At 41.8% G+C, this 21,414-nt stretch overlaps 1 protein-coding gene across 2 annotated transcripts in view; it reads left to right on the forward strand.

Moving 5' to 3' along the window:
* Nucleotides 1–21,414, forward strand: part of cntln (centlein, centrosomal protein) — a 78,451-nt gene that overhangs the window by 25,371 nt on the left and 31,666 nt on the right. For both annotated transcript variants that reach the window (XM_044027960.1, XM_044027961.1), the window contains exons 11-16: nucleotides 338–457; nucleotides 3,176–3,297; nucleotides 6,482–6,598; nucleotides 15,666–15,766; nucleotides 18,502–18,599; nucleotides 19,636–20,165. In XM_044027960.1, coding sequence (XP_043883895.1) covers nucleotides 338–457; nucleotides 3,176–3,297; nucleotides 6,482–6,598; nucleotides 15,666–15,766; nucleotides 18,502–18,599; nucleotides 19,636–20,165 — 1,088 coding nt within the window. The remainder of the gene's footprint in view (nucleotides 1–337; nucleotides 458–3,175; nucleotides 3,298–6,481; nucleotides 6,599–15,665; nucleotides 15,767–18,501; nucleotides 18,600–19,635; nucleotides 20,166–21,414) is intronic.

Below are 21,414 nucleotides of genomic sequence, written 5' to 3' on the forward strand. Positions count from 1 at the left end.
GTTCTCAGTTTGCAACTCCCGCTTCTAAGCCTGTGCGCACACACACACACACACACACACACGCACGCACTCACACAAGTAAAGCAGTGAGCCTTTTCCCCATCAGCTTCTGCAGCCTGCTCCTCCTGCTTGCCTTATTCCTCTGATAGCGTGTTTGTTTGAATGTGCATATGTGTGCACTACAATAGATACTGTGCATGTTTTCCTCAAGGAGGTCAAGGGGGAATGGAATGAACATGGTTAGTCCCATTGTTGGCATTTGTTCAGTGTTTCTACAGATGTTGATTGTTGTGTGCACACGTTCTCACCCCGGTGCTTCTCTGCTCACCTGTCCCAGGGTGCACCTGTTCAGCGGTCCAGGTCTCTGTCCCCAGCCAGCAGTGTGGAATTGAGAAGTGGCAGGAAAAGACGTGCAGAACAGAGGATTCAAGACCTTGAGGAGCTACTGAAGCTGAAGGCATGTACTAGATACAGTTCATATATATATTATCCTCTCCTGTTCTCTGGTATATATGTCATCACTTTTGTTAAATGATTGTCTTTTATTCTTACACCAATGACACTTTTTGCCTTTTCTGTCTTAGTCTTCTGTCTCAGTTTTGCCAGTGGCTGTTGACAACCAGGGACTTTTTAATACTTAAAGTTATTGTTTGCTGAATGGCTCAGTAGTGTCCAGCTGATAGTTTGGAGCACTAGACAGCCCTAATGGAGCCACTTGTTGTTGTGGCCACTATCTCACAAATGATTGCTGCTGCCAGCTGCTGGGCAATAGCAGCAGCAGCAGCAGCAGCAGCAACACTGTAACATGGTCTCCAAAGGACTCGGTTGCTCTACAGCTGCCAATGCCTCCTCCATGACTTTCTTTTACAGTTTGTCACACACACACACACACACACACACACACACAATTCATACCCTATCCTAAACCTTCACCACAACATTAGAATTGCAGTTTACCCATGAGGACTACTGGTCCTACCAAGGTTGATGATTGTACGCAAAAACAATTTTGATAGAGGTAACAAAAAAAACAGTGCATAGACAGTGAAGCAGCAGAAAATGGATGCAACCTTTTTTCACCTGAAAGGAGTAACCTCTATTCTTCCTCTATTTGTCTTTTAAATTTCTCATGCTCTATGACATTTCTGTCTGACTATTGTCTCTTTTCATCCCTTATATTCACTGCTAGCTAAATACATTCCTGTATTTAACTTTTAATGTCTTTTAATGTTTTTTTCTGCTATTGCTTTTTTTATTTGGATTTTTTTTTAACTTAAGCTTGTTGCCCTTTGTCCTTTCCATTTTTAAGCTGACCAGTGAGGGAGTGATTATGCAAAGGTCATCTTCCTTTGAACACAGTCCCGGAAACACATTAGACATAATTTTCTTGTCAGATCTGAAGCGTCAGAATTACATCACTGGCAGACACCTAGTCAGACTTTAATGCTCAACATAGATTCAGACGGCACGCATGACTGTCTTAGTTAATGGTGCCATTTACGTGTCTGCCAGCTCAGGGGCATTTAGTAAAGGTATGCACAGGAAAACCATAATGCTAACTCACATCTGTGACCCCATTAATGAGGGCATTCATTCAGAGTGTCCTTTGTTTGAATCCAGCATAAAGCAATGTTCCCTTGAGCAGCTGTATTTGAGACCTCACCTCCAGCCTCGTGCAGTACAATATTTCATTGCATCTAGTTTGTTCTTCAGTTGATCCAATCCAATTCTTTCCAACAGAATGCCTTTCAAATTGGGATACGCTCGCCTGTACCATTGACATGTTGACCTTAGCAGATAGTAGCAGCAGACAAACAAACATTGTCATAATAATGGCCTCTTTTTTCCCTCTTCCACACACTTTCAAGTAAACAGTAGCTGTTGCAGTGTAATTATTTTTCAGCTTGAGAACATCCACAGATGTGTATGCTGGCTGAGTATGGGGGGTGTATTGATCTGTGGGCAAGGGTCTGTGGCCTGATGACCAGAGTTGAGCTGCCCAGGGGAAGATCTATAAGGAGCCTGGGAAGCCATGATGTGGCTAATGCCTGCCACTTGCTCCATCCAGCCCCTCCATCAGTCAGCCTCAACTCTTCTGTGTGTGTGTCCCCCCCACAGCTCCTAGCTCCACCAGTTAACACTACCCTGCCCCGGTTTGGCCCCCTTTCATTAAAGCCTTCTGTTTGCGAGGTTGGGGGCTGCTTGAAGGGGCTGTGGATGTCTTGCAGATGTCCTCTGTGAATAATCTGCACAAGGGAAAATCCATACTTGTCACATTGGCGATGTGGATGTGCATCGTGCCTGTGCACACCCATTGTGGGTCTGGTGCATGTTTGTGTGCTGTCTCTGTACTCTTTGTCCTTGTTAATAATAACAGGGCTGAGGGCTCGCATTTCCCTCTCTGCAGGGCAGCAGTGTCATATCAGCAGTAAACAAGCTCCTTCCCTTCAGAAAGCACTCGACAACTCTCCCTAGCCCTGGCCACTCAAGCAGAAACCTGTCCGGCGCTCTTCTTTTCACTTTCCATTTTGCCTCTCTTTTTCACTTTCTCCTCTTTATAATTTCTGTGTTCTCTCTCTTTTTCTTTCCTCTGTTTACATCAGCTGCCTCCCTCTCTTCCTTTGCTCTCTTTCCACCTCTGTTTGTCCTGCCTGTTGAAAGTGTTTTCTCTATCGCCCTCACTGTTAAGGTCAGTGTGATGAGGAGGAGGGGTGCCTCTGACAAGAAAAATCTATATGTTGTCTTCTCTTACTCTTTCTTTAAAGCAGGAGCCCAATCTTGCTGTGTTTTAATAGCTGTCAACAACAGTGTCAGCAACAAACCCACTGCCACAACCCCCACCAGCACAACAAATACTGGTCATCAGGTGGTAACTCACACAGTGCGTGCGTGTATGCGTGCGTGTATGCGTGCTCGGTGCTCTGTGGCTCCATTGACTCATGTTAATGTCATCCTTTAATGGTGTCTCAGTTGTCCGGTGAGAGTAGAGGAAGCACTTGTCAGGGAGAGAGGAGAATGTGAACCTGCTGGTTTTTATCAGGCAACGGTGTTCCAGCTGTACACCAGTTTAAATATGTAGCCACGTACATGAAGCCGACCCCCTTCTTCATTTATGTTATGTTTCATTTGGCGTGTGCAACTCTTGAGAAACAAATTTTGCCACTGTGCCTCACAGATGGAGGAGAATGAGGAGCTGAGGAGGGCTCACGATAAACGGCGTGAACGTCTGTGTCTGATTCAAACTCACTACAAGACTGTCAGAGAGCAGCTCAAAGAGTTGGAAAAATCAAATGGCAGGTGAGTACACAAACACATGTAGAAAATATGACACAAGACACAGTGTAATGGACACGTACACACAAAAGATCCTTAAAACCTGACCTTCTGCATACTTAAAGCAACTTGGATAACTTCTACTTCTTTTCAGCAGCGGTCAAAGTATGTTCTGTAACTCACCTTGCCATGTGTTAAAAACTCTGCTCACTGCGGCAACTGCACACCAACGGTCTCACAACAGTCGCAGGGCTTCACCGTTCACCACACGTTGTCTGACAAGACCTGAATGCTGGATGTGGCAAATTGTATGAAATTCCTCGGCCTTTGAAAAGCCCACTGGTTTTAAGCCCAGTCAATTTGGGCTGTTTTGTGCCAAGTGTGTGTGTGTGTGTGCGTCAATTTTCCCTTAGTGTTCATTAGGATGTGAGAACCAACTCCCCAGAAACCACAGGATTTTTACACAAACCTTAATATAAAGGTCTTCTCTCTTTTGTTGTCTTCAGTCTTTTCCCACTTACTTCCGTCTGTTTACTCTCCCCAGTAGCATCTTTGAGGGCATTTCAAATTGTAGCTAAAGGTGCATATGTTTGGTGGCCATGCGGGAGAAAAGTGTTGACCCCGTCAGCTGTTTTCTCTCAGGGTTAATTAAAGAAAACAGCGGTGCAATATGAGCTCGTGTGAAAGTCGGGTGAGTGTGAGAGTGTGTTCAGCACTAGGCTCAGCTCGGCTCGGCTCATGTCAGCTCAGTGTGGCTCAACAGCATGTGTCTGAGACAGTGGGAACAAAGACAGAGCGCTATAGAGAGAGAGAGAGAGATCTAGCCTCTGTTATACATTTTAGCAGGTTATCAAAGACATTTTAGCATTAGCATATTCACAGAAGGAAATGTGTGTTTCTATAAATAAACAAAGCAGGTTGCAGTTATGAGCAAAGACCTAAGAAGATCTAGAGTGAGGGTTTGTCTTCTTACTGTTTCTGTATTTCATGACTGATTTGACATGAAATTGATGCAATCGGCAGCTTTGGCCTTTTCACTGCCCTCCATGGCATCAGCCAGTCACTCAATGTTATGATCCTGGCATTCATTTGGCATTAAGCCCCATCCTTAAATAGCAGTTTAACCCACTGGGGTAATGCCAGTCTGAATGAGAGACAATAGAAGATGACTTAAATACTCCCATTAGTGCTGGGAAATCAGGGCCCTAACAAGTCAGTGGGGATAGGCGTCGAGTCTCATTGCATTTTGAGCTTGTTAGGGATTTCACTGTAGCTTCCATGCTGCGTTGTTGCCTTTTTGGAAGTATGTGGGGGGTCGTTTCTGTCCCCCCCCCCTTTGTATGCAGGACAAAACCATAAGGCAGCACATGCACCTCCTTACCTGGTGTACAGACAGACATACTGTATGGCATGTCTGTAGTACACATTGTATAAACTGTATACACGACACATTAGGGTTAGACACTAACATCAATTTTCAATTATTCTTTCATCAGCAGAAACAAGTATTGAACAGACAATTGGTTTTTGTATGTGTTGCCAGCTGCTGAGTGACGTCACCCATGTGTGCAATAACAAGCTCCGCCCAAGATAGAAATACCAGCCAATCACAAAACAGACAAAGGTTCCATCGGCTCATTAGCATGCAGGTGGTGCACAGTTGGTCAGTCCCAGTGAAACTATCCTGCCATTCACCATTACCAACATATTTTCTCAAAATGGCATGAAGGAGAGGGGGGAAAAAATCCAACTTCTTATTTATATTAGAGAAGGGAAAAAGTTTTTTAATCAGACTGGGGATGATGGGGTGAGCAAATAAAATTAAAGGTTATTAAAGCATCCGTACTCTGATCAAAGTTGCGCCCATAAACAGATTCCCCCTGAATCAGAGCAATTAGCCGTAGCGGCGTGGAAAAGTTCTTTCTATTTCCTCCTGCTTAATAATGGAAACTCGGATACCACAGGGAAGGAAGCACTGAGGCCTAAAGTAGATAGCTCTCTCATGGCTCCATGTTCAACAGCTTTTAGACCCACGGTAAACAAATTAAAATGTATAAAGCTTTACTGTGACTTAATAAAGCTGCATGCACCCTTCGTAAGAAATGCAGTTGATACACTGCATACCTAAGAATCACACAGAGAGAATTAAGACAGAGCTATGGGCAAATTATCAGGTACGATTAGAGCTTCAGGTAGTGTTCAGATTGTTCAGACTGAATTCTCTCTGTGTTGCAGCAGAATAAGTATCAAACTCTGTGACTACAGTGAGATTATCTTTTAAGTAGCCCTGCACTCTGGGAAACCCAAGCCCACCGATTGCACACACATACACTCCCACACACACACACACCATGAAGAAGTTCAAGGACTCCAAATTGCTCACAGAGGCATTAGCCGTATTAAATGAAAACATTTGCCGTTCCTCAGTAGCCTCCAAATCCCAGGCATAAGGGTTTAACTGGTATTAGTGTAGCATGGCGGCGTCTACGTTGCCAATAATGACCACAGGAAAAGGAGTCCTTCACAATAGCAGTGACCCACACAATCCATTTCCACACCTCTACCTCATTGATTGAGTGAAAATGAGAAACTGAAGCGTTTGTCTGAATGTGTATGTGAGAGAGACAAAAATGGAGTTTTGCCATCTGTGGATTTCTCACTAAGAGCTGTTTTAGTTTGCAAATGAAAGGCTAATTGGAATTGAATGCGTTGGTCATAGACTGATTGATGAGTTGAGTAGTGTGTGGAGATGCATTGTGGAGTGTGTGTCTTGAAGGGATCGTTGAATAGAGGGAGCTGCCACTGAGTGCAAAATATCATTAAGTATTCATAAGTAAGGTGTAGACATTTGAATGAACTCGTTTGTGATGGTGTTTTTTACATTTGCATGCCACACGGGGAATGGTCCAATGCCCGGCCACACGGGCAGTGCCCTGGGCTTTAACAAACATGCATACCTGTGTACATGATTTGCCACTGAAATGTCAAAGTCAAGGCTCTTCATTTGAATACTGCTAAAGATGGCTGAATAACAGAGACAGAGTGAGACTAAGGGGCCTCGTTACCCCATGTGAGCTCGCCAGAAGGAGCACGGTGATGTACAGTTCCAACCGTTTTCCCTGGTGAGCATGTTTGTTTTCCATGTATGTATATGTGTGTGGCTGTCTGTTAAATATGTACGTGTGTGTGTGTGTGTGTGTGTCTCTAGGCCAGGTGGAAGGATGCAGCGTGCAGAGCCGTGGCAGCTCAGACAAGAGAACAGTGATGCAGTGTGGAATGAACTGACCTACTTGAAAAACCTCACCAGGAAACTCTCCACTGAAAAGTAAGTCACCTGCTGTCACAATTGCCAGGCCCACACAGATAACACCCACTTTGGACATTTGAGTATGCAAACACATTTGTGGGAAACTATCTTACTTTTCACTCCTTCACATGTGTGCAAGTACTGTGTACTCCCTCCCTCCCTCTCTCCCTCCCTCCCTCCCTCTGTCCCCTCTTGTTTGTGGGTGTTGAAATTTGAGTGTGCCCTTCCCAGCCTCACAGCATCCACCTAGCCCTCCACATCATTACCAGCCAGCAGGGGCCAAAGCAAGATCATTAGACTCTGTTCTCATTTGTAAAATTGGCTGCCCAAAGATTCACACATAAAAGTGGAGGAAGTAAAATCACATTATCAGAATCCCTGGCTGTGTCTTTGTGAAATAATTGCATTATTAATAGAACATTTATGCTCGACTATAGCGCTGATGCTAAAGTGTCAAGAAGATAATTTGCATGCTCGGTCAGTAAGATGTGAATTTAGTGACTGCTTTAATTCCAGTATGACCTGTCTGCATCTGGTGCCTATTTTAGAGTTGATTTCACTCTTTGTCTTGTTTGTTTTTCTGTCCTCCTGTCCACATGTGTTGGGTTTGTTTCTGGGTGTTGTATAGCCATTGTCTTGTTTGATCTAAAGAAGCCCCTGTAAGAGTACTGCGAACACTGACCCAGTATGATGCTACACAGAGCTTGGCCTAAAGCCACATTCTTCCTCTCCCCTGTCTCCACTAGCCTTCACCTCTCCTCACCTCTTCCCTCCTCTATCCTATACCTCTGTGCCGTCCTCTTCTCTCACTTCTTGTCTTCCCAGTTGCCTCCCTCCGGCCCTCTGTGATGCTGCTGTAGGCTGAGGCCAGAATTCTGGTACTTGCCCCCACCCCCTCTACGTCTACCGCCCACCCCCCTGTCCTCCTAATCCCAGCTGAGCTCATTATGATATAGCCCGGCTGCCTCTCTCCAAGCCTGAGCTGTCCGAGCTAATTACAGGCTAGCAGCCCCAGTGCTGCCGATGCTGCCTGTTAAGGGATGTCCATCCGCCTGCCTGCCCGCATGCCCGGGCACAACTACAGCTGAGCAGAGCGGCGTACTAGATGGTCGGAAAGTGGGGCTGGGGTATGGGGGGGATAGCAGACTGTAGTGAGCATGCAGGGTCCTTGGAACTGACCTGTGAGGGGAAACCGCAAGGGATAGTAAGTAGCTGGCCTCGTTCCTAGCTGTGTAACTGGCATGTCCATTGAGGTTAGTGCTGATCCCCTTCATGTGCCCCTCAGCAGCCCCACCTCATCTCCTCTATTCCCGACCCTGGGCCCCTCCTTACCTGGGTGGCTGATGCTAAGTAAACATGGGATATGGGATCTTTGCTGTGCTTGTGCTGTAGTTCCAGACATCTGCACAAATGCAGAACTCAAAGCATACAGCCCATCTCTGTGCAGTATATCGAGTTTTTAAGAAATGTATTTTCATATGAGATACAGAATGAGACAATATTGTTGTATTGAACATTTTTTTATGTTGCATTAAAATCATACTCGGAGCCAGCACCAGTTCTCCCCTCCCTGTGGTTCCCACTCAACTTCAGGCCGTCCCACCTTTTTCCTGCTTTGTTCTCGAGTCTGAGCGGTGAGCACAATCGACCCTTCCTCGCTCACCACTCAAGTCCTGCATGTTACGACCACATGGCGACAGACACATACGGGGGTCAAACCGCCGGTGAGGGGCTGCACACTGAGGAAGCTCCAGTGAGAGATGGAGTCTCACTCACAGAAGTGAGCAGAAGATGCACTTGACTCACTTCATGTATTTACATTAAAACTCATCCTTTTCACATTTAGTGTCTGATTCACTGCTCCAACTTTATTTTCACTCTGCATTCAGTATATAGCTCTCTCTCACTCTCTCACTCTCTCACTCTCTCACTCTGTCACTTGCAGTTTCAGTTACAAACGTCAAACTGACTGAGTTTAGTGCTTGTTAGAATATTTTGTTTTCTATGGAGACACAAGCTGCATTTTTGCAGAGATGGAGGCGGAGCCTCACAGTAAAATCCCTGATTGTGATGAGATAGTCCTGCAGTATGCTGTGTATTATTATTTACTTAATACATTTTACTGCAGTTTATATTTTGTCATACAGGACAAGAGCATACTTTATTTTACTTTTACTTTTTATTTAAAAAAGACTTTGTGTCTGTGTAACATTTTGCACATGTGGCTTTGCCAAAACTGTCTTTCTGTTATTACTTAACTGAAAAAATGTGTATATCAAGATATATATCTTATATCTCCATTCAACAAAAAAAAATATTATGCTACAACTGCTTTCTTGCACACACAGGGTTAGTTGGACTATGGATGAAGCTTTACATTCCTGCAATGCAAATTTCTGTGGAGCAGCAACGGAGGGGCTAAAGTGGGTATGTGATAGTATAACAACAACATGAGCATAACGGCCAGGAAACTCTTGGGGCAAGCAGTTACAGCTCGTTGTTCCGTTGACCGTTTTATAATGATTGTGCTTGTGAAGGTTATGCTAGATAAGTGTTAGCAATGATCCACTAATGGCTAATTAATGCCTGGCAGCTGAAGAATTTAGGGCCAAATAAAGACCCTTTATAAAGCTTTAAATACCTAGTGGCAGGCTTAAGAGGAGAGACTGTGTTTAAACTCTGTCTCTCATTTTCACTTCCCCATTGTCATGAGATTGTGCACAGATGCTACCTATCACCTCCTCCAAAAACAGCCCTTGTAAAACAGTGTATTTAGGCCCAAATGACCGTTTCCCAAAATGAATATTGCTGGGTTAACTCCAGCTCAGTGGGTCCCCACAGTGTTCTGTTCAGAGAGAAGGTTATCAAGCCCAGGACCCCCCATGATCTCTGCACTAAATAAGATGTTGTGAAGGAAGGTGAAAGAGGTTGGTTTCTCTGCTCTTTTACCCGATTTACTGGCTCCCTGTGGCTCAATTTCATGACCTATAAGGACTCGGTATACAATGGATTGTTTATTCTTTGTGAACTTTTACTTGTAAATTACATCATTATATCAACGGCACGAACGAATACTCAGGTGGACAAACGGTTTTTATGTGTTGAAGTGCTCCTGTGAGCTTGCATGTTCCGCCACTTCACTACTAAGCTGAACGCTAACTGAGCAAGTCAGTCAAATGTAGCATGGCAGAAATTTAACTTACTGATTTAATGAAACAGTTTAACATACAAAGAACATAAAGTTCACCAGACTGCAATAGTCAGCTATGTGAGAGAAGGTTGATCACTCCCCAGATTCATAGTTTAAGTACATTTGGTTTCCAGTGTATGTATAGTGTAAATTGTACATTAATTTTTATGTATTGATACTGGCCAATGCATTTTGGGACGTTTTGTAATATTACAGGGCTGCAGTATTTATAATTTCATCATTCATTCATTCACCAAACATTTTTATTACAAATATCAACCCCTTTATGTAATAATGCACTGACAGAATCCAACTTTAAGACCCATCTAGACTTGCAAACGGTTTTAGAGCAGATCTCAGGTGCATGCCATTTAGTTTTGAACCCAAATGGAACAGACGAAACATAACAACTAGTTGACACCAAGAATGATTTTGACTGAGACTTCCTGGTCAAGAACTTTCATAGTGCGATCATTTTACCTCCCTCATTATGCATCATCTGTCTTCAGCCCTCCATGTCCCGACTTGTTAATTGTTGTTAAAGGTCTGTTGGTAAAAAAGAGGCAGGGATTATTTAGGCCTCATAAACAGAATAAACACATGCAGAGCGTCCTCAGATTTAAGACGCTATACTCAGACAACATCAAAGCATAAATTAGCCAGCGATTACTGTGGAAAAAGCCTTTGAGATCATTTGCTCTGCAGCAGCTGTTTGTGTAGAGGGTGACCATTATGAAAGTGAACCGCCCCAGTAAGCGACGTTGACATTAATTCAGTTTAATAAACTTTACCCTGATGTTTCTCGTATCCATCTCTCCTTTTTAAGTTTCATCTTGATTTGCTAAAAGGTATTAGAATTAATTAGACTCTTTTGCCCCCCCCGGACCAGGGCTTATTTGGAGGAGGGACACATTTGCTTAAAAAAAACACACACACACACACACACACATACAGGATGTTTTATGCATGTATTTAAATCAGACATGTAAGGATTTTCCTTCATTAATTATTTGGCAAATTAATTATTGTGTACAAAACATAGCTTAACACTTAGTAATTTTGATGCAAGCTTCAGTGCACCATCACATCCGAGTTGGTCTCATAACAAGATCAAATAATGAGAATACAAAGAATATATAATTAAATGACTTATTTCAACCCAGTGAGTTATTTCAAAGAAGCAAACACATCACAAATAATGTTTGTAGGGTAGAGAGTGTACTTTGCCACCTCTCGCTCTTATTTTGAAGTAGTCATTGATGACAGAAGTATTACTTACTTACATTACAGTACATTATCATGATGTTGTTTTATTTCATAACAGTATATCTATAGCAGCTTCAGCAAGCGTATTAAACATGGAACATCATGGACACTGCAGATTGCCTCCACCAGTGCTTCTAGTACATGAGTGGCCGTTTACCTCACATATCAGTGGCTTGTGAACCTTACACTTAAAGACTCCCTGTTGCTGCCGGCACTACAGTGTTAAAATACAGCACAGAGTCGTGTATACGCCACCAGTCACTGTTTCTGCTGACAGCAGTGGCTTACCCACCCAAACTCCCTCCATGAATGTACAGCCCTCTAGCTTGACTGAAGTCATAAGGGAACACCCCCTCCCTCCAGTTACATACGCACAAACACACACACACACACCTAAAAAACAAGATTTCTTCCCCTGTGATAAAAATGCCAGAGGTGTTTTTGCTTTCTCGCCCTATTCCCTGTTCTTCCTGTGTATTTGTATGTGCCGAGGAAGAAACTAAAAGGATGTTGGCATTTGAAAGCACAATGGCTGTGGATGATGTTATGTTGTTCACCCTTGTGGATGAAGGCTGGCAGTTAATGCTTTAAGCTGTGGTTGGTGCAGCACAGGTTGAAATAAGATCAAATGACACGGAGTGGATAGCTCACGGCTGAAGTTCAAATGTGCAAATGTTTTTTAAAAACAAGGGCCGAAAACACAGCAGGGGACATAGACTTACAATTGCGCAGCACATCATTACCAAACGTAACACCTCTCTGTTGCCTTTACTTGGGGTTTTCTCTGAGACTGTTATTCTGCCTTAGGTGGAGCAGTGAGTTAACGGGAATTGAAAATGGTCTGGCTATCTCCATTCTAATTTGTCGTCCAGATTTAAAAAAAGGAAAGACTTGGAACACGCTATAGGAGGTAAAGCTGTAGAGAACACTTCTCCCACTGTGCTGACAGAAAAACATGTTTTCATCTCCTATAAACTGCAGGTTACTGGAGTTATAGTCTAATGTAAGGAAAAAGAGAGGAATTTGTTTCCTTTGGAGGTGGCTATAGCCTGATGCAGATCAAAAAGGCAACTCCTTGAGGTAGGGATTTAGCTCCGCGCAACCACAGCCTTACTGTGTTGCCTCAACATCCTTTCGGATTCTCAAAACTGCTCTTTTCCCATCATCGGGACCCCAGTGGGCTGAAAATAGTAAGCATCTGTTTATCAAATGATGTACTCGCGTGAGGAAGCAATGTGCGAGGGGGTGAGACTGTAAGGAAAGGTATGAACGCATGAACATAAAACATCCAAGGAAACAGTTTTGAGACAGAAGAATGAGACAGTTTGGAAATATGTTTTCATTTGTCACCCAAGGAAAAGTGCAAATGCAGCACAGACTGCGCAGATATATATTTGTATTTAATGGATCATTTAAATGAAATGAATGTTTAAATTGTTGATTAAATCAACCACGAGTATTGACATGTAACAAACTAACTAAACAATTGCTGTCAAAGTAAACTGTGACTGACATGATGTCGCACAAATTGAATAACCGATGTCTAAAACACAAGTTTTATTTCATTAATGTAAATCATTTTCTACTAATTACACATTTTATACCTTGGTTAATTGAAGTCGTATTTGGATTATATATTCCTTCATCTAGACCCGTTTATATTAAGTCGGTGACAAAAACAGGCACCCGTGCAACAACTACGTTACAGAACCAGGACATAGCTGAATGTGAATATTGTGAAACTGGAGGCCCTCAGGCCACTGGACCTCCTCTGCAACCCAATCTCTTCTTCATCCAAGAAAATATGCTTATCCTTCACCATAACAAATGTTTTACATGTGAACTTTGGATTAGCGTCAATATCAGCATCCAAAAAGGCATAAAAGAGAAACATGAGAAGGAACGGGCTCCTACCACATATTGCATATTTCAGTTTGTTTGTCCCATTAACATCCTCCACACCTAAGGCCCTGCCGCTGCTTCATCGACTTGAGTTCATTTATGGAGGGAAATCCATACAGGAGCGACACGTATCCATCTGCTTCCTCAGCCACCCTTAGGGAGATTCATTTGTGTACTTATTTAAGCTGTGCTCAGCCATTAGACCAGGCCTCTGCTGGACTGTGTGGGCTAAAAAGCTAATTACTTTCCTTCCCTGTGCTATGGCAAATTTTTTCCCAAGTAATTTTCTTGGCATATGTATGGTAAAATCTTTTGGTTGATTGGGCAAAATAAGATTTAATATTCATTCTAGTCGACTCACATTTGTGGGGATTCAAGTCTGCGAACGTTGTTATTTGTCACTATTTGTAGAGAATATAAATGCGACTGGTATTAAGATCCCTATTCAACAAACAACATGAACCTGCTGTGGCCCTGTTTAAAGCATGTGCAGTGCTTAACAAATGTGTTATAAAAACGAGAAAACATAAAGACTTTAGAAAGCTTTCAAAAACATGTTAAAAACTAAAGATGGTATTGGTATTTATTTGACAAATAACAAACTGAATTCACATTTTTTTGAGTCGGCTCACCAGGCTTCCCAGAGAAGTCAGAAATGAATCAAGCCTAGAATTCAACAACTTAAATTCATTTTTCTGTCCTGGAATGCAAGGAAATAACTGTCATTTGTAAAACAGTACATTTGGATAACAATAATAGTTATATTTTAGCATTAAAAATGCATGGTGTATAATACTGGTGTATTAATCATTACAGAAACAAATGATTTTGATCATTACAATGCTGTTAATTTAGGGCAGCTGTGGCTTTGGCTGGTGGTTTAACAAATGTGTCTGCAGAGAGTTCTGTCCTCTCCTCTAGTCACGTAACTGAGGACCAGTGTCCACGTACGTCAATGTTCATCACTGTTCGTACTTAATATGAATGTAAACGCTCTGGAATTAAATCACTTCACAAACATGAAGAGAAGTGACATTTCCACCATTTAGCAGTTTACCGTCATACTGTACACAAACATAGAGCTGGTTTAGCTACAGTTCTTATATTGGTACAGCGTTTGAGGAGGAGTTAATCTCGCTTTGGCTCCTGTTCGCCATGGAGCCACATTTTTTAGACACGCCTAAAAAAATCCTGAACGAGTTTTGATCTGTTTTCATATTTTACTGTTTAATACTTTGCTCCACTTTATATGTTCTCAGCCATTATTTTCTCACATAAAGTGTGAGGAGGTGGCTTTAGCTTGACAGCGTCTTTTAGAAGTCAGTCAGAATGAAGACCTGGTGTTGTAATGAGGTTAACTGAGGAAAGAATGCCACTATAGTAGCAGCAACTTGTTTCTAGTGTTTCTCTCTGACTCTGTGGAGCAGAGGGGAGGGAGATTAGGTGTGTGTTTCAGGTGTTGTTGTCTCACTGGGCTTGTGTGTATCCTCAGTAGACTTCAGTTGGGGTCCTAATAATAACTTGAAAGTGCAAAGTCTCAAGCATGGCTCCACATAATTAGCCTTTAGCAGAAATCAAGCTAATTGCATTGCGGTAATTGGGCACCCTTTCCCGTCTTTTTGTCTGTTATGATGCACACACGGATGCACGCTATACTTTCCTACCTTGGCCTTTCATGTTGCTTGTCACTTTGATTTTCAGATGTATCAAAAACCATATTAATTAGTTGATTTTCTCACTATGTCGTCTTTTCTGTCAGGAAGCAAAGTCTATCACTAGAAAGTAAAAAAACAATACAATACAATAAGGATTTCCTGTTATTATTAGAACTGAAACCATTAATCGATTCATTGATTATGAAGCGATTACTAAATTAATCGACAACATTCACAGTCACAGGTTCGAAGCATTTTTCATGATTAAAACAAGATTTCCGATTGTTTAAGCTTCTTAAATGTGAATATTTTCTTCATTTCTTTGCTCTGGATAACAAAGAAATCATTAAAAGTGAATCATTTTGGTTTGTGGACAAAACAAGACATTTCAGAACATCATCATTTCCAGGTTTGACGAACACTGGTCAACATTTTTTAAGGTTTTCTGATATTTTATGGACCGAACGGGATATTGAGAAAATAATCAACAAATAAATTGATTCTGAAAATAATTGTTAGTTGCAGCTCTAGTTATTATTATTAGTAGTATTGTTATTATTTGATATCACTTTCCGAAATAAACAAACAGTGGATACTAGAGCTGCAACTAATGATTATTTTCATAATCAATTAATCTGTCAATTATTTCACCAATTAATCGAGTAATCGTTTGGTCCATAAAATATCAGAAAACGTTAAAAAATGTTGATCAGTGTTTGTCAAACCTGGAAATGATGATGTTCTCGAATGTCATCGAAATGATCATTTTCTTTGTTATATAGAGCAAAGAAATGAAGAAGCTCAAACAATCAGAAGTCTTGTTAAATCATGAAAAACGCTTCAAATCGATTCATCTATTATCAAAATAGTTGACAATTAATAATCGAGTAATTGTTTCAGCTCTAGTGGATACCAGACTGATACTTGTGCAGATTTAGAAAGATGCTTATTATTTAACTCTCATGTTGGTACTGATTTCACAGTTTTTATTATTCACTTCACATTTAAAGAATTGATTCAAGAGTTCTATAAAGAAAAGTGTGTGTGTGTGTGTCTGTGTGTGTAACTGTAGAGCTGCCTTAGAAGAGCAGATGGACATGTTGCGAGTCCAGGCAGCAATGGACCGGGCTACGGTGAAGGAACTCCACCTGTGTCTTGCTGATAATCACCAAGGTGAGCTTTTCTTTTTTTTACTTTCTATTTCAATGGAAATGACTGCTTCTTACACACTTTACACACTTATTTGCATGTTGCTGTTCTCATGACCTTCCTTACATGGACATGTGTAGTGGGGAGCAGAATTAATAAGACAACTCCCAGTGGAATAGGACAACTCAATTAAGACTTGATCAACTCCTTGCAAATTGATTGAGAGATCAAGTGATGTTCATCTTGTCTGAATGTATCATTCCCAAAGTTAAAAAGTGTATTGCTTTAAATCGAATCTGCATCCCTTTTGTCAGACACTGACCACTGCAATCGGTGGCCTTAATTAACTTGTTCAATAACAAATCTGTCCTTGATCACTTTAATTTCCTTCACCACCAATGATGGTGTCAGTTGGAGTTGCAAGCTTGTGATTTAAAGGGTGGCACTAATTAAAAGAGTGAATCCTTTCCTATTGACAATCTAGTCGGTAATAAAAAAAAAAAAAAAAAGGAAATAAGCTCCGTAGAAATGACTTTCTCAGTTTTAAAGATATGATCTCTGAATAGAAATGTTTCACAAAGGCCTGGGTATCTGCTTTGCTGCATCAGTCCAGTAAAAATTCATTTTTGATGAAAGACTAGAATAACACTGTATATGTCTAGATTCACAGAAATGAATGCCTGGTTTTAAATTCTTGATGCCACGGTGATATCTGGCAACTTCTTCACTCAATCAGCTTTGAACAGTGATCTTTCCAGTACGTGGTGTCTCTGTTGTAATACTCTGAATGCTCTCTCTCTGTGTCGTACCAACCATAACATGATAATGAAGTGTGTGTGGGACGATAGTTAATTCTGTTGTGTCATAATGGCACAGGTTCATATCATAACTGACCTTTTTTCATTACTCACCAAATAGGCACATACTGTATGAAAACATAGTTGGTATATCTATTGGAAAATTATAGAAATTGTGATACAAAACTTTGTAATTATTAGAGCTGCAACTAACGATTATTTTCATAATCAATTAATTTGTCGATTATTTTCATCGTTTGGTCCATAAAATATCAGAAAACCTTAAAAAATGTCGATCTCTGTTCGTCAAACCTGGAAATGATGATGTTCTCAAATGTCTCGTTTTGTCCACAAACCAAAATGATTCACTTTTAATGATTTCTTTGTTATCCAGAGCAAAGAAATGAAGAAAATACTCACATTTAAGAAGCTTAAACAATCGGAAATCTTGTTTTAATCACGAAAAAAGCCGATGAATCGATTATCTTCAAAATAGATGTCGATTCATTTAGTAATAGATTAATAATCGATTCATTGATTAATTCAGCTCTAGTCATTTTATGTATTTTTGTATTTAAAACAATGCTGTAGTAGGAAGTCAACGCATTATCCTCAACAATATAAACAATAAACCTTAATGGCCACAACGTTTACTTCTGAAAACCTCTGCGACGCGATCAAAGAGATAGTGGGTTGATTGCTCACACTGGAATCACACTAACGAAAGGCAGCAGATGAAAGGACCGGGGCCTTTGTGCTGCAGCCCATGAGGAGACGTGGGAGGGACAGTAATGTATTCTGCAGTGCCAGGACCTCCTCCAACGGTGGGTGACTAGGGAGCCACCGTGTCTTCTTATCAAGATAGTGCTGAGGTGCCAACTCCCAAGCCATCGGCACTGGGGCTTGATAATTGTCTTCCAACCTGGTTATGTACCCAGCGAACACGGCAGCCCTCATGTCTTATTTGGTGCGGCGTTTGATTGACTGTGACATGCTGGAAAGACAAAAGAACAGCCTAATTCACAGTAACAAAATTCCCTGAGCAAGGCGTCAAATGAAAAGCAAAGAAGGTGCAGCGTCTCACAACATAACCCCTCTCTCTTTTTACTCTCCTTCTAAGGCCCCTTTTTCCAACTCACTCTCCAAAAGATCAACTGACCTGAAAAGTCAAAGTCTTGAATTTTTTATGTTTCCAGCCTCATTGTACAAATTATTTTGCCTGTACTGGCATGAATGTTTAACAGGAGCAAATGAAAGGCAGAAAGTTTTATATTATTTTGTGTTGCCCTTTGCATCGAGGTGAGAAGCAAAGATATTCAAACTTCTATGCTATGGTTTATCCCCTCTGTGTCAAACAGCAACGACGAGGCCTACTGGATTATGTTTGCACACATGAATACTTTATATGTGTATCAAATCGCCCTACGCTTTGACTCTGCATGCATTTTGTTGTTATCATAAACCTAAATGACATGTTTGCGGAGGCCACTATTGAAGTTCTCACAATAAAGCAGCATATTAGTGTGCTGAGATGAGCAGTGCAGCCTGGGGCTGTGTGTTCTCAAGGGATTCAAGCACTTCTCTTCATTTGTTTAAGGTCTCTACAGGGAGGTTGCACATTGCATGTACAGATGTGTACGTGCACGCATGTTTTTCTTTTTTGGCTACTAAACAAAATGCCTTTCTGTTAATCAGGAGGAAGAAAATTATTTGATGAGTTTTTACAAACAGCAGGTGGATTTTTAGCTGTGAAATAAATGTCAAGACCTGTCACCATTAGTGGTTCTGTGTTCTTTCTGGATCGACTTCTAAAAGAAGAAAAAGAAACTGCACCTCTGGATGAAAATTACACATTTCTAATGCTAATTGATTTAATGTACTATCTTTATTATCATTCTATTGATTGAGCACCTTGAGTCTGACAAATCGTGTCACAATAATGAGCTTTGTTCCACTTTGCAGAATTGCTTCACAATATGGCAGAGGAACACCGGGTCAAAAGCAGCACTCCGAAAAAGCCTTCTGTTTCTTCAGAGCAAATGGAACAGTCATTTAAAAAGGTACAGCACTATGCCATCACTAAGTGTTCTTTGTCATTGCCAATAAAAGAAACTCGACAGAGCCGTAACGACAGCACAATGCCTCTCAGAGAATTTGGTTTTGCTCTATCACGCACAATTTCAAAGTGTTAACATCCATCATGCATTCATTTCCAAGTCAAGTGTCAACTAGTAACTATTTTTCTTTCTTACAGTTAAAAGCAGGACTGGAGACTAGAAGAACTTGTCCTAAGTTAGCTGAGAATACACTTTTTTTTTTTTAGTTGTTACTGTTGGTAATTTGCCCATGTTTGTGCACACTTGTTTTTAAAAGCCCTGCTTATATGAATTTAAATGCCCCCCAGTGAATCATCAAGAGTAGAGAAACCCATCTAATTTAGTTTGAAAGGTACCAGGCTTCACCAGCAGGCAGACTGAGAACCAAATAAAAGGGGAAAAACTGCCTGGAGGCACAAACCCAGCAGGCATCAACTGTTCTCTTTAGTAGTCTCCACCAAAGATCTAACAAATAGGCTAAGTGCTCTTGGTTGCTGTCTAGTTAGGGGTGATCAGGGTAAAGAGGTGTCACTCAGATGACCCTAATCTTGCCCGGCTGTGGTGGTGAGTGTTGACCGACTCCTTCACTGGTCCAACCATAGTCCGTAAAGATGTTACCTATGAGCAGGTCAATTTAGGCCTTTCTTATTAAATTTCTAAAGAGGGTTTATTGGCAGGAACTTAATTTAGTATACTATAATATACTAGCCACTATTATGTTTAAGTGTATAATCACTTTGAAATAAAAACTGTTTTGGTTTTTGTAACCATAAGCATTTTGTACTAGGGCTTAAATTATAAATAAAAGACTGCCATGTTATTCATTACTGTATTCATTATACTGCAGATGTCACTAATGCTTACGCAACATGGTAAGTTGCGGCTAAGAATATTATTTTAAGTGAAGTGTGTTATGTGTATTTGTAGTAGAAATTAAAGGTGCAAAGGAAGAAAAACCTGAAGTCTCTGGTGAAGTCTCTCATGTCTCTGGTTCTTTCAGATTCAGCAGCTGGAGTGGGGGATTATGTCTCTAAACAAGGAGACGGAGAGGCTGAGGGAGGGGAATGAACAGTTACTGGAGGACAACAAAGACTTGGCCCTCAAATGCCGCAGACTCCAAGCCTCATTGGATTCCCTGCGAACCCAGGAAGCTGTTCGTGGAGAGGCAGCTCAGGCACAGGCCCTGGTCCAAAGGGAGCAACACTGCAATGAAATCATGGCTCTAGAAGCTCAGCTGGCTGCTTTTCAGAAAGAGGCTACCAAACTTCATCAGCAGTTGCTGAAGCTGAGACAAGAAGTGGGGATTCTCAGAGCAGCCCGGGACTTCTATAGGAACCGTGTAGCAGGACCAGTGCGGGCAGGTGGGGTTGTAAGTAACATTAGCAGCAAGGTTAAATTCAAAACAACAAGGCTCAGAGGTCCACTACGCCAGAGCAGCCACCGGGCAGTCAACCCCGATCAAGCCATCAGCTGGCAAGGCCGGACCCCCAGTCCCACGAAGGACGAGTGGGAGGACATGAGTATAGACAGGTAATGATACACATACACACACATAGAAGCATGTCTTCCTTTTGCCTCCCACCTCATTATTTTTAGGTGGTAGGAGTGCAGTGGATGGCTCAACTCACTTGTGGGGTGGGGTGGGGTGGGGCACACTGCATCGAGGGGACAACGTGCATATGCAAAGCGTAAGCAAATGGGTGATTGAATTTCATAGTCTGTCTAGTTGGTATTCAGGAGCCAAAAGAAGAATGAGAGCAAGAATGATAGAGAGAAGGAGAGAGGAGGGGGAAACTACTGTCAGATCCTTTGAAATATCCTGGGATGCCTTGCTTGGAGCTTATTGACTGAAATTTGCATGCAAAATTAGCCACCGCTCCACACAAAGTTGAACCAGTGCCAGAAAAGCCCAGGGATAAGGAGACCGCCAAAGCCTTGATACCTTCCAGTGATGCCATTTTCATGCACTAGTCTTGCTATCTTGAAATTGACAGTTTGGCAGTTTGATTTAATTTACTGGACCTGTGCTTTCACTAGCCCCCCCTTGACAGCACTAAGGATCCCCCTGCAAGTACCAGGCCCCCCACATACTTCCTCTACCCTCAGCCACACACACACGCACGCGGCCAATGCCTCCATGTCTCATTTTGTTGGTTATCTTGTGTCACGTCAAGTGTGTGTGTGTGCGCGCTTCACTTTTTTCTTCCAGCCATCCACACACACACGCACACACTCCTTACCCACCCTCCCCTCCCCTCTCATCTCCGTGCTTTAATTTAGTTAGATTCATTTTGAATGACCCTACTCGGCTCAGTACCAGATGTCTACAAGCTGTTTAATACCCTCTAAATTAAGAACCATCGACAGTAATTATTTCATGTATGTTTTATGCAAAAAAGCCACTGAGCCAACATTTATTGAGTGATGGTCGGAATGATTTCATTTCAAACACTCAGCTACTGCTGATATTTATTTCCCTTCACTCTCTCTCCCTGTATGGCTCTCTCTATCTGCTCTCTGTTGCCTTTTGCTCTGTCCTACCTAACTTGCATCCCTTCACCAGCTAATTCATCTGACTCTAATCCCATGCTTTATCCACATGAGGCTGTTTAACAGGGACTGGGTGCATCTATGCGCTGCTTTCCTAATGCCGCTCCATGTAGCTAATAAGCAGCAGTCTAATATACACTTTACCTGAGAGGAGGATCTAAGTGGATTTGTAAAGAAAGGGTCTAAACTGAGATGTTGTCTTATTTAAGGCACCTGTCAACTGATTTGT

The sequence above is a fragment of the Solea senegalensis genome, linkage group LG6 (assembly GCF_019176455.1).
Source record: "Solea senegalensis isolate Sse05_10M linkage group LG6, IFAPA_SoseM_1, whole genome shotgun sequence".
In the NCBI taxonomy this organism is placed as follows: domain Eukaryota; kingdom Metazoa; phylum Chordata; class Actinopteri; order Pleuronectiformes; family Soleidae; genus Solea; species Solea senegalensis.